Source organism: Lutra lutra, chromosome 17 (assembly GCF_902655055.1).
Source record: "Lutra lutra chromosome 17, mLutLut1.2, whole genome shotgun sequence".
NCBI lineage: Eukaryota > Metazoa > Chordata > Mammalia > Carnivora > Mustelidae > Lutra > Lutra lutra.
In genome coordinates, this window is record NC_062294.1 from 27,384,395 (window position 1) to 27,397,775 (window position 13,381).

Below are 13,381 nucleotides of genomic sequence, written 5' to 3' on the forward strand. Positions count from 1 at the left end.
TCTGCAAAAATACAGAAATAAGGGGCTACCTCATCTGTAAACACTGCACCATATATCTCCAAAGAATGAGAACATTTCCCTACCCAACCTCAACACCATTATGACACCAAGAAACCGAAGAGTAATACATTATTATCTAAAATATAACCCACACTTAAATTTCCCAGTAACGTCCTTCATAGTGTGTGTGTCTCTCTCACATCCAGGATTCAAGCGAGGAAATGTGTGGCACATAGATGTCCTGCTACTTCCAGTTCTTTTAATCTAGGGCAAACCTACAACCCCTTTTCACAACACTGACCTTTTAAAAAGAATCCAGGCCAGCTGTCTGGTGGCATGTCCTACAAGCTGGACAATTTCCTCATGATTTGATTCAGATTCAACTTTTTTGCCAAGAATCCCACACAGCAGATGCTGGTACTGCCCATGGAGCCCCACCACTGGGCAGGTAATAGTCGGTTTGATCACTTGGTTAAAACTGTCATTCACCAGACTTCACCGCTGTAAAAGTACCTTTCTCTCTGAAACTGGTAAGTACCCTGTGGGTAATACTTAGGAGTCGTGGATATTCTGTTTACCAACAATCTTCTACCCAATACTTTCAGTTTCCATTGCTGCCCCTGCTGAACCAATTATCACACTGATGGCTGCCAAGGATTTTCTATCATACCCTCTTCGCTTATTTGCTAGCATGCATTTTTAAGCCCTGCAGATACCTAAAATCTGGACCGTCTTTAAAGTGCTTCCTAAGATGAAATGGTTCTAGTTATAGATACCCAAATGTGGGGTTAATATAATAAAGAACTTTCTAAATATATTTCTTATCCAAAGCAAAACAGACTGACTCAAAGTCAGGTGCTCCATATGCACAAAGATATTCAATACCGGATTAAGTAAAATAACAGAATGAGAGTATGTGAGAGAGACACAGAGAGAGAAACATCTAAATGTCAATTACCCAAAAAAAAAAAAAAAAGACTCAATGTAATTTGGCAGTTACCAAAAATTATACTGACAAAGAATTGAAAAAGCAAACTACATAAAACCACGTATTGTACACATTTGGCTCATAAGTATAAAAAGAAAATAAAACAAAATATTCATATATCAAAAACGTGAGAAAAGGAAATTGAAAAGGTACAGGAGCCTCTGGGTGTGGCATAGGGGGCCTCTCCCCTTTCTGCAGGCCTTTTGGCATTTCCCTCAATTTCTATAATAAGCATATAGCATTCTTATAATGAAAAATAGATAAAATTCAATTTAACAAATGTAGTGAGTTCCCCCATCACTGGAAGTATTTAAAAGCAGAGGCTGGGAAAGAGATTAGAGAACCAAATCCTGTGGCAGCTGGGACAAACGGATACCCACTACAGTCTCTTCTGAATTAAATTAAGACAACCCATGTGCTGATAAAGACCCAAGTTAAAGAAGCAGTCTGAATTCCTTTAGGGCTTGAGAAAAATATAGCCTCCTGTTTCAAATTTGGAATGCAGCAGGGAACAGATCAACCAACCCTGTATTTTCTCAGTATTTTCAGCCTTATATGTAAAAATCATTTGGGACTGGGTCTACTTTGCCATGCTGTCAGTAGATCTGCATTGGCAAAAATTCTTTTAAAAAGTGAGTATAACTGGAGCACCTGGGTGGCTCAGTCGATTAAGGGTCTGACTCTTGATTTTGGCTCTGGTCATGATCTCAGGGTAGTGGGATCGGGCCCCGCATCAGGCTCCACATGGAGTGTGGGTCTGCTTAGGACTCTCTCTCCTTCCCCCTCTGTACCACCCCCCAAAACTCACTCTCTCTCTATAAAAAAAAAAAAAAAAAAGAATATGATTATCTTGAAATAGTCCTTTTATCAAAAGAGAACAATGAATTCTTAAAAAACATGCCTCGGGGCACCTGCGTGGCTCAGTGGGTTAAAGCCTCTGCCTTCGGCTCAGGTCATGATCCCAGGGTCCTGGGATCAAGCCCCACATCGGGCTCCCTGCCTGCGGAAGGCCTGCCTCCCCCGCTCTCTCTGCCTGCTTGTGATCTCTGTCAAATAAATAAATAAAATCTTAAAAAAAAAAAAAAAACATGCCTCGAGGGAGTGATGCCACTAGAATGAAAGGACCATAAGGTTACAATAACTGTGGACAGGAAACCTGCAAGCAGCTCCAGTGTTGTCAAAGGAATTAAGGGAAAAAAACAATTTTAAAAAACAAAATTAAATAAGTGAAGTGAAAAGAGTAATAAATGAAATGGGATGACTTACCAGATACAAAACCAAGGAATGCTTGATACCACTGGTAAAGTCAAGCACGAATGTTAAGGAGTAGATTTACTAAAGAAAAAGTGGTCATGAGCAGTCATATACCCATTAAAAAAAAAAACCAAAAACCAACCAACCCTAAAGATTCTTATATAGTCTAAGAAATTTGGACTCTTTTGCTACATATAGCAGTACTACAATATAATATACATCAGGATCTTTATGACTGCAGACCAATAACCAAAACTTACATTACAAACATTTAGCAAAAGCCTAACAGAATACTTTATAAACTCTTTTGTACCAACGCAAAAAAGAATAAAAACAAAACAAAACAAAAACATCTGGAGGTCTGGATTTTTCTTAACAAGGGAATGGAAGCTAGTGAGTTTATGTCTGATGGTGTTCATCTCAGGTAGCAACTGTATAATTACTACAGCATTCGGTATAAAAACCTATTCTCTGTGGTACCAATTCTGAACTAACTCAGCTCATTGACAAGGAAATCTAGGACTTTCTAACAAGGATTATTTTGTTGCTAAAGGGCACTGGCAGCTACACAGGCTCACTGGAAAGAGCTGCCATTTAGCAAGTGTATTCAACCCTGCTTTCTCTTTTCCAACGAGCAGAGAGGGGCCCAGCAGCCTGCCTCTGAAACAAAGACGGTCTGTTGCACACTCATGACAACCAGTGCCGGCAAATTCAGAGCTGGAAGGAGTGTCCGCAGGGAGGAAGGAGTGGCACGGGCCCTACCAGTGAAGGGGACAATAGTTAGAGTACAAGGGGCAAAGGCACAACCCCCTTGGTGACCAACTCCAGTGAGTGAAGAGGTGGCAAAGCGACCCAGGCACAAATCACAGGCATTAGCAGCTGGGAAGGATCCAGAAGCATAGGGATTAACAGAATAGAGCCAGAAGGAAAATAAAGGTTCATGGACTGTTCCTAAGGCTTGAAGGTGGTAATATTGCCAGGTATAAAATTTAAAATGCTCAGAGAAAACCTTAAGGAACAGGATCCTGACCTAAGGCTGTGGCCTAATAATCCTGATGTCTCCATACTGAGGGTCAGAGAGCAGAGAAAGAGAAAATGAAAAGTCTAACAGCACTCCCATTGGCCATGATTTTATACTGCTACAGACCCAGCGCTGGCAAAGCAGCGCTTCTGAAAGCAAGACTGGCTCTCGCTATGGAGCCCTCAAGCCCGAGACTGCGGAAGGCCTGAGAATGCGCTGACTTGTGGGGACTGTGAAGCCAGCTGCGCCCACGGCCGCCTTACCTCTGCTCGAGGTATGCCAAGGCCTGCCTCACGAACTCCATGCGCACCTCCACGCTGCTGCGGCTCTTCAGAGCATCGCTCGCCGGGACCAACAACACATCTGTCATTTGTTTCACCATGGTCCACAGGTCAGAGATGTTCTGCACGTAAAGGAGACTGCACGTGACAATGCTGCAGGGCCGGAGAAGCAGCCTGGCTCTTCACGGCTCTGAGCTCAGAGGTAGAGAAGGCAAGGCAAGGGAGAGGTTACCAGCTTCCGTCTGAGGCCCACAGGCTTAAGCTCGCACACAAGACACACCTCAGCCCTGCCGCGTGCCCCAGTCCCCAGCTGGCTTTCAGAGCACTGACTGTGCCAGGTCCGCCATAACCACCCACAGGATGAAGACCGCACAACAGTAAAAGCAACACTGAATCCCAGGGGGTCATCCCTCACAGAGGATGAATACATGTATGATTGTCCAAAGCCCTAGAAGTTTCAACTCAAGTAGCTGCATTTCAGTCCTTACAAGGTTGTCTGAGTTTCTTAAGGCTTAAAATACAGAGTTTAACCTAAATAATATAGGTTTTGTCTCCCAGAGACTCTCCAGGGGCCACTGGTCTGACCCCACCTTCGTGTCTCAGCCTCCCATCCTCCTTCCCACCCACTCCCTTCAAGAGACGCCTCCGTGCCAGCCTCCCAGGACAGGAACGCCATTCTCTCCATGTTATCACCATACAGATGGGACTCCCTCTCCCCAGAATCCTCCTGGCTGTAAATCTCTCCTTAAAAATGGATTCCCTAAATGCTCTGCAATATTCTAAAGTTAAGAATCCTGGAAGACAGCACTGACTGGAGAAAAGCAGGTGTACACTTTTTCCAAAGGAGGAGAGAAAATCCTGTTCTGTCTCCCACAGAAACTAAAACTGTAGAAAATCCACCCAAATGTGACTCTTTCTAGGTGGTGAGATGGTAGATGGATTCTTAACTTTTTTCTTTGGATTTACTTGCACTGCTTTATATTTTACTATCTTAAAAAAAAAAAAAAATCAGAGGCATCTTTAAGGACCATAATCCTCCTCCTCCCCATCTGTGTATGAGTATTTGCTTCCATTATATCCTTCTCTCCTTTTCCCATTCCTCCTGGCCACCTACCCATCCACCCAACCATCCACTTTCTTCCCCCCGGGGGGAAAAAATTGGCCACAGATAAGAACTGGGGGACAGGAATAAGCAATAAAGATGGGGAGTCAGGGCGGAAGGGAACCAGTGGCCTACAAGCATGCACCTAAAGACCACGTTTGAGTAATGCTGAAGGGGCTCCCTGATGTGAAAACCACATCACCTTTATAGTTCGGCTCACGCAGAACGGTCTGGTAGTTTGAGGAGGAAAACTGGTGAGGGAACAGTTGAGTCCTGACTGGACTTCAAAGCAATACAGCTCAGGGAGACCTCCTGTGACCATTAATTGATCCCGGCTGGGTCTTCTAAAGATGCATTAAAAATACATGTACGCAGCATCATCATCAAAATCCACCCAAAGTTATTTAAAATAAAACTCTGAAGGACAGTTAACATTTTATTCCACGGAGCAGGGCATCTCTTGAGCACAGCTCTGCACTGTCAGCGAGCTGCTAATCCCATCTGAACAGCAGATGCGGCATTTCTCCCTGGGTTAGCTCCGGGCACTACCTTATCATCCAGCTCTGCCACCGAAGCACAGAGTTCCACCAGGTTAGGCTGCAGGTGTCCATTTACAATCTTCTCGTTATAGATATAAATCTGAAATGAAAAGCAAAATAAATGGCACAATTTCTATTTTCTCCTCTCCTTTTTAAAACCCCTTGAGGTAGTTCTGATGCCGGCTTCTGCCCAACGGTCAGGAGAAGCTTGGACAACCTTTCCTTCCTCAGTATGGCTGAGCCATCCATTCTGTCTGGAGGGCGAGGCCTCTGGCCAGCTTCCCAGATATGCCTTTGAAATTCATGCAGCAGCACCAACACAACAACGAGAGCTGCTACCTTGGCCTTCCTAAGAGCTGAAGAGTGGAAGGAGGGTGGTCTTGGTAGAAGAGGACCACAGGCAATGCCGGGCCTCTCAGCCCACCAGACCCTCTGCCCCAGCAAGTGAGGGCCAAAGGGGAAGATGAGATAATGGGAAGACTTCCACTGCTGCTGCCAAAGAACCTGAGGCAGAGTCTGGTAATCCTTCTGGCAAAAGGACTGAAAGGCCCCAAGCCAGGGCTGGTGGACTGAGAGAGTAGTGTAGGCTGCAGCCCTCCACGTGGGTTAGAAGAGCAGCTGCCGCATGTCCGGGGTACCAATTTCTCCAGGAAAGAATCCCTGCTCCTTAGGAACATTTTCTTTAAGAAAAAGTAACTACGTGATGTTTAAGGTATGGGAAAACCACTATTACTTTGATTTTTATTTAAAAAAAACTACAATAGTGATGGTAAAAACTTGTGGGTTCTATACTTTTTGCATCTGAAGTCCTTGTCCTACCAAGGACTGAACAAGGTAGTGAGATTAGACGAATCAGGACCCCACTGAACCTTATTTCCCTCTACTTTATCTGGGGGATGGTATCACATAGCCTCCAGGGGCATTACAAGGATGAAATAAAATGGTTTTTAAACTACAAGATGGTGGTTATTCACTCAATGTGCATTTATCAGAAGCCTTCCCTTTGCAAAGTACTTTGTTCAACACAAAGATTCTCTCTCCACTGAAGGGGACAACCCTATAAAGAGATATATGACATGGTGTCCTAAATCTAGAAAATGTTAGTTTCAGAGTCTTAATTTCAAAGATACAGAAGAGGGGGCGCCTGGGTGGCTCAGTGGATTAAGCCGCTGCCTTCGGCTCAGGTCATGATCTCGGGGTCCTGGGATCGAGTCCCGCATCGGGCTCTCTGCTCAGCAGGGTGCCTGCTTCTCTCTCTCTCTCTCTCTCTGCCTGCCTCTCCGTCTACTTGTGATCTCTCTCTGTCAAATAAATAAATAAAATCTTTAAAAAAAAAAAAAAGATACAGAAGAGACACAGTTTCTCTACTCACAAGCTTATTATTTCATTAGACCTGAGCTCTGGTGGTGGCTGTGGCAATGGGAGGAGTCATCCACATAACAAAGGTGAAATTTAAAGGATGGATGGGGCACCAGGGTGGCTCAGTTGGTTAAGTGCCTGCCTTCAGCTCAGCTCATGATCCCAGGCTCCTGGGATCAAGTCCCTCATCGGACTCCCTCAACCTGCTTCTCCCTCTGCCTCTTTCTCTCTCTCTGTCTCTCATGAATAAATAAATAAAATCTTAAAAAAAAAAAAAATAAAGGATGGAGATGCAGCAGGGAGAAAGAGAGAAATCTAAATCTGTTCCCTTCAATCTTGACACTATTTTGTGTGGAAGAACAGCAAATGATAATGAAACACACAGGCAGCCAGCACTGTTTTACTCAAAAGGTCAATTCCAGGTTTGTCCTGTCTCCTCAGGGCAGTTTCAGTCCAACAGCCCCTGTGCTCACCCTGAGCATCTCAGTCCATCTCCATGCTACTGCATAACCATGATATACAACCAGAACCACAACCCCCAAAATACACGAGCTTCTCCAGGACCGTATCTGAGAGTGGTAAGTGCACCATGCTTACCAAAGCAGAAAAGCATTTAGAAAATTTCTATCAACAAGGGGTGAAGAAAGATTTCTCATAATACCATCAGCCTACCGGGTAACTCAGTTAATAGAGAACTCCATTCGCTAAGCAGTGCAATTACTTGAGGCTTTACTGTACATGGGCTACTGCCAAATGCAAAATGCGACGCGTTGGGTCAGTGTAGAGGGCAGATTTCCATTTCCCTAAGTCAAATGTGAGGCATTTTGTTACCCAATTTGATGGAATTCTCCAATGACCCAGGTAGTAAAATATTAACCAGTCCTCTGACCGAAAACCCAATTTGTTTTCAAGGTCTGACTTTCACACGAAATCTTGGTTCTCTTTTACTCCCCAGAGTGTTCACATAAAATTTTCCTGGGTCTGATCTCTGAAGCATGCTCACCTGCCGGGCATAGGCCATCTCAATGCTATCCAGAGAGCTTCGACCAGGGGGTCCCACATCACTGATGTAACTTGGCTGTAGGTAAATAAACATGCAGCGTTGTGATTAAGAACAGCATTTAATCATGTAAAGAAAAAAAAAATCTTACACTTGTTTTTAACAAAGCTATGAGAAGTCTCTTTCATACTAAGACTTCTTCAAAATGAGGAATTGAGGGGGTTTCAATAGGACAAAACTCTCATCCCATGAATACACAAGAAGAGAGCAGGCATGAGACCCAACTCAAAAAATGGGAGGCTAGATAGGCTGTAAGGATATCTCAATGACTGCTCCTGGAAATGCACATCTTTCCAACAATCGAATCAGTCTCAAGCCCCATTTCCACCCCATTCTCTCCCTCCATGTCTTCACACCAGTGAAGCCATTATTATCTGTGGGCCTCCTGTTTCCATCAGTCATATCAGATAGCTGAGAGACTAAAGTGTAAAGGGTTACAATTCAGACATTTCCGATCCAAAGCCCACCCTAAGAGAACAGCTGCTGATTAACTTTATGTATCTGAAGACACAAAGCTGGTCTAAGTTGGGTAGTCATTGATTCATTCAGCAAAACATTTGCAAAGCACCCGCCACATGCAGGGCTGTGTGCAAGTCCATCCCCAGTGGGATGACAACAGGGCTGCCCATGGAGCCTGGCCCCAAAGAGCTTCCCATCTATGGGGAGAATTAGTCACAAACATTATGGAAAAGTTTATTAGACTTTTTTTAAAGAAAGACTAAAGTTAATCTTGAGTTAAGCTTCGTTTCCTACTGTGAACAAGTATGGGTCAAAACTAGGTATATCCTATTAGGTGTATTCTTAAATTTCTACATTAGTTTATACTATACTATAGCAAATTCTTTTATGTTTCTTCCATTGAAAGAAAATTCAATGCTGTATTCTCTAAAACAAAACCAAACAAAAAAAAGGAGTTTAAAGCAAGCAGGTTTTCTGGGAAACCAACAGAAGACAGCAGCAAAACTTCTTGGCACTAGCAAAGCTGGCAAAAGGAGCATGTGTGTGGGCAAGTGCTGGGAGTAGGGTGCAGAGGAGAGGGGGAGGAGGCAGAAGGGTGAAGTTCTGAAGAGTGGGTCCTGGGTTCCGGGAGGGCCACTTTACTCCCTGATTTTGGGGTCTGGAGCAGAGCGCATTCTCTTGGAGCCTCAGCGTCCCCTCAGTCGAATGAAGCAGGTGTCCCAGACAACCTCGGAAGGTCCTCCTTGGCTCTGATTTTCTGCAGTCACTGCTATTAAAAGCCTGAAACAGTTTACTGACCTTGGCAGATGCTGCTACTGACTGACCCAATGATCATTTCAAATCCCCACCTCTCACCTCCACTCCCTGCCACCTTTCCGTCCAGCATATGGAGTTTAAGACACCTAATGGTGTGCTGGTCAATGTTTGACAACCGGCTTGGGGAAGGGGCCTGATGTGTAGTGTCTGCTGGTTTCTGTGATGTAGAGATTCCCACCATGGCAGATGTCAATCTATCCCACGGAGTATCAGCTAGACCGCCAACTTTCCGGAAATCTACCTCCAAGCACTATTGCATATACCCTTCCCCAGCTTCTGCTGCAGGTGGGATCGGCAGTGAGCCCTAGTTGTGGCCCATGAGATGAAGCACAAGTCTGCAGTACACTTTGGGGACAGCTTCTGCTCTTCCTGATGAAGGGAAAATGAAGAGCCTGGCATGGCCTTTCAGTCCCCCTTGGCGCTCCCCAGTGTGACGGGATGCATAGAGCTGGGGCAGCCATCCTGTGAGCTAAAGCACGGGAGGTGCCACAGAGGGTGGCATGCACAGACAGCCAGGCGCTGGGCCCGACAGCCGCGCACAACAACTGAATGAAGGCCCACACTCTCTCCACACCCACAGACTTCTTGTTAGGCGAGAAAAAAGAAACCCTTATTCAAGCCGCCAAAACTGGTCTTCTGTTACTCACAGCAGAAAGCATTCCTGTCCGAAATACAGAATTAGTGAGAAGCACCAGGTGACAATGACGGCTACAGTTACCGAGTACTACTATGCACCAAGCACTGTCTGAATTCCCACAACCCTTATAATAAACTTTTATTATGTCAACTTTACAGATGAAGACACCAAAGCAAAAAGCAGCTTGCCATGGTCACTCCAACAGGAGGCAAGGGAGCCATGGTCAGAGCACAGTCTGGCTCCTCTGGGTCAGTCAGAGCGCCCCAGGGCAACTTTCCAAGGACAGCCATCAAAGACCGAGAGGGCTGTGGGTAGCACCCCTGGCTCCACTACTCACTACCACGTGATCTTGGTTGCACACAGTGCTTCTTTGGAGCCTTGGTTTCTTTAGCTGCAAGACAGGAGCGGTAATGGTAACCACCTCGGGTTTGTGACCAAGATGAAGCAAGGAGAAAAACAGTACTTACCTCACAGCATGGTTGTGAGGAATAAGTAGAAAGAACTCAGCACAGGGCCAAAAGCTGGCCCCAAAACACTATTGCCACCTTTTTAAACAAAAACATAAACAACTATAGTGAACACAGGAATAAACCCTACTGGACAGATGTGGACACTACAGAAACTAACCTAAAATATTTTACTTTGTGCTGGCTGAAAATTCTCATCTCATTTTTCTAAAATAAACACGTATTCCTTGAATGAACAGAACCCTCCAGCAGCTCATCCTCTCCTTCTGGACTAATTCTGAGTATTCCCAGTAACACAGAGTCGAGGACTGTTCTATTAGCCAGACAGCCACCCTTCTGGAACAGAACCAACCATATGAAAGTTGATGATCCCAAAGTCTTTTTAAAAAACAGAGCACTAAATCTATTAACTTCAGTAGCCTAATTGACTAGGAGGATAAAAAGGGGAACACAACACTAAAACACTTCTGCAAGAACATAGTTGTTTTGCTACATATACATAAACAGCCTTGAGAAATATGTTCCAGTACTAAAACCTAACTTTTAAAATTATCCATTTAAAAAGTAGTTGGTTTTCAGCCTTCAAATTTCCATTTAAATTAATTTTGCCTAATGCTCTTGTTTTCAAAGTTACCTTTCCTTCATTTGCCCTTGGCCACGTCTCTATCACACGATACATAAAGTCAATTATCCCAGCCACAGGATGTGTGTACGCACAGTCCTGAGCCCAGGAACCAGCAAACATTCACTGGAATTTCAAGCCCAGGAGCTGCTTGAAAGCTAGGAGTGTAGCTGCCAGTATGTCGTGTGGGAGTAACATTCCAAACCCCTTGGACACTTGGGTCTCTTGGCACTGGGGCCTGATGGCACCACAATAGGAACAACTGGAGCAGGGAATCAGAGACCAGAAAGGCAGGGAAGATGGGAGGGCAAGGCCACAGAGGGCAGCAAGGGGCTCACCCAGGAGCCTGGAGATACGGTAAGTGAAGAAAACAGCAGGGAGCACAGACATGAGAAGAGTCTTCTCAGAGTAGACAGTAACCCCAAAACAGTAAGAGAGCATTCCAGATCAAGTAGGAAGTGGCTGGAGGATGGCAGCAGGGAATCATTAAGTTTTGTTAACCAACCACTTTTGTGTAAAGAAAATCCAGGTATAAATAAAATTCTTTTCCCAAGAAGGGCAAAAAATATATATATGCAAATACTACAAAAGTATCAAAGTTTTTAGTTTCCAAGTATAATGTTTGGTTTTATATAAGCAAAATGGAACCAAAGTGATGAATTCACCATAGCTGGCTATAGAATCTATACACAGAAGTCTAGTACTACTAGAAAAAAAACAGCAACTGGGGACCAGAAGACCCAGGTTCTATATGCAACCCAATTGTGTGAGCTTTGGGAATTGATGCAGGAAAGAGGATGTTAGGGTTCGAAGCCAATGGCCAAGAAAGAATTCTTGAGGTGTCTTTTGCGCAAAATGGGGGTTTATTAAAGAACCAGACGTGGGCAGAAAGAGCTGCTGTGGGGGTCCTGAGGGGTGGTAATAATATACCTAAAAGTTGGGGGAGCGGTTAAGGAAAAAGGGAGGTTTCAAAAGAACGTTCAAAGCTAAAGAGGACCTACAAGATATGGAGGCCTTCCCATTGCTGAGTTAAGGTTGTTCTCCACTCTAGCAAGGCATTAACATTAAGATAGCTGGGAGATTCCCGAAAGAATGTCACACGTGTCCCACCCTGGAGTGGGCCTGGGGGGAGGTTGCAGGGCGTCAGCTGATGCTTTGTCCTCGGCTTCCCTTCTGTTCCATCATCAGTAATGACCTCTATCATTCTTCATGGACAAAGTGGGAAGGATTCTTGGGCCATTTATACAATGAAATCTATAGAGCCACTAAAAAATGGCAGACACCCACATGTACTAACCTAGAAAAGCCTCCAAAATAAGTTCCAAAAATTCAAAACGTAATGTAGAATCTAAAAGATAAAATTGTGTCATGTGGAATGAACGGACACGGATCAGCTGGAGCTGGATGTGTAACGCTGCACAGGAATGCGGGAGAGGGAGCTGGCAGGACAGCCGGTGCGCGCCGCTGTGTGAGGTCATGCTTGGTGCCCGGAGGAGGAGAGTGGCAGAGTTTCCGAAACTGCATCTATATCCTCTACCATTGGAATACTGTGCAGGAAGGTGCTCATGTCTGATACATTATAACGTGAAAACGAAGGGCCTGTATGGGCTTTTTAAACTTCTTTTTGAAAGAATAGCAGAGCACTTTCTATACTTGAAATCCTACTTACATTCTAATATGTGAAACATATCACCCCCCCAGGAAATGACCAGGGAACCATAAAATACAGTTTGGAATCATCTAGTCTAGAGTTTCCCAACTCAAGCTCTGTTTGACCGCATTCTGCTGAATCTTATACATCATCTATTACAAGACATGTTATTTATGTACCACCAGGAAAGGGAAAATGTTGTCAACTAAATTATGACACTGGATTTAAGACACACCCTGATTTCAAAGATCTTAAAATGCCAAAAAGTCCTGTGATTGGGAATTGATGAAATTTTGTATTATGTCAGTTATCAAAATGAGAAATTATATTCACTCACTGTTGGTATATCACAGTATGAAATGTTATCTTCACTACCTGCAATTAAGCTACAACTTAGCTTTTCAATGGAGCCTGTTGCTTGCTAGGCTGTCATTCTCCAGACAATACGTTAAGAAACCATTTACTGGGGTGCCTGGGAGGCTCGGTCGGTTAAGTGTCTAATTTTTGGTTTCAGTGCAGGTCATGATCTCCCGAACAGAGCCCAGCATTGGGCTCTCTGCTCAGCAGGGAGTCTGCTTCCCCTCATGCTCTCTCTCTCTCTAATAAATATATAAATCTTTGGGGTAAAAAAACCCATCTACTGACTACGTCTAATACCAATGCAGGCACCAGACCGTACTGAAGTCAGATAAAAACTGACTTTTAAATCCTGTTTTAAAAGTTGGCTAAGATAAATCAAGGATTCCCAACACTGTTCAAACCCCATGTGCTATCATGTGAGTGGCACAGCACTGGGGGTGTTCCTCCCACTAACCACATGCAAGGATGTCACAGGGGTTCCAGAAGTCTCTTTCTTGTTTCAAAGCACATGGTTTTTATTCAGACCACAACTTGAAAAGTTATTAACAATTTTTCAATTCCTCTCTTCCTTTAAAAATTGCACCTCTTTCTTCAATCATATCCTAAGGAAAGCAATTTCCCAAACTGAATTTGTGCTATAGAAGCATCATTTCCCTTCTGAAAACTTGTTAGAAACAGGTATCATTGACGTTTTGTTGCTCTTCTCAGAAGGCTTGGAGGTAAAAGGTTTCAGGAACTCACCATATCCTAGTTTACTTTTGCTTT

The 13,381-nt window shown here is 44.1% G+C and overlaps 1 protein-coding gene across 4 annotated transcripts in view; it reads right to left on the reverse strand.

The window, feature by feature from the left end:
- The window catches only part of NUP93 (nucleoporin 93), a 112,741-nt gene that overhangs the window by 15,043 nt on the left and 84,317 nt on the right, over nucleotides 1-13,381 (reverse strand). For all 4 annotated transcript variants that reach the window (XM_047711056.1, XM_047711054.1, XM_047711053.1 and 1 more), the window contains 3 exons: nucleotides 7,548-7,622; nucleotides 5,196-5,285; nucleotides 3,527-3,666 (listed from right to left, as the gene is read on the reverse strand). In XM_047711056.1, coding sequence (XP_047567012.1) covers nucleotides 3,527-3,666; nucleotides 5,196-5,285; nucleotides 7,548-7,622 — 305 coding nt within the window. The remainder of the gene's footprint in view (nucleotides 1-3,526; nucleotides 3,667-5,195; nucleotides 5,286-7,547; nucleotides 7,623-13,381) is intronic.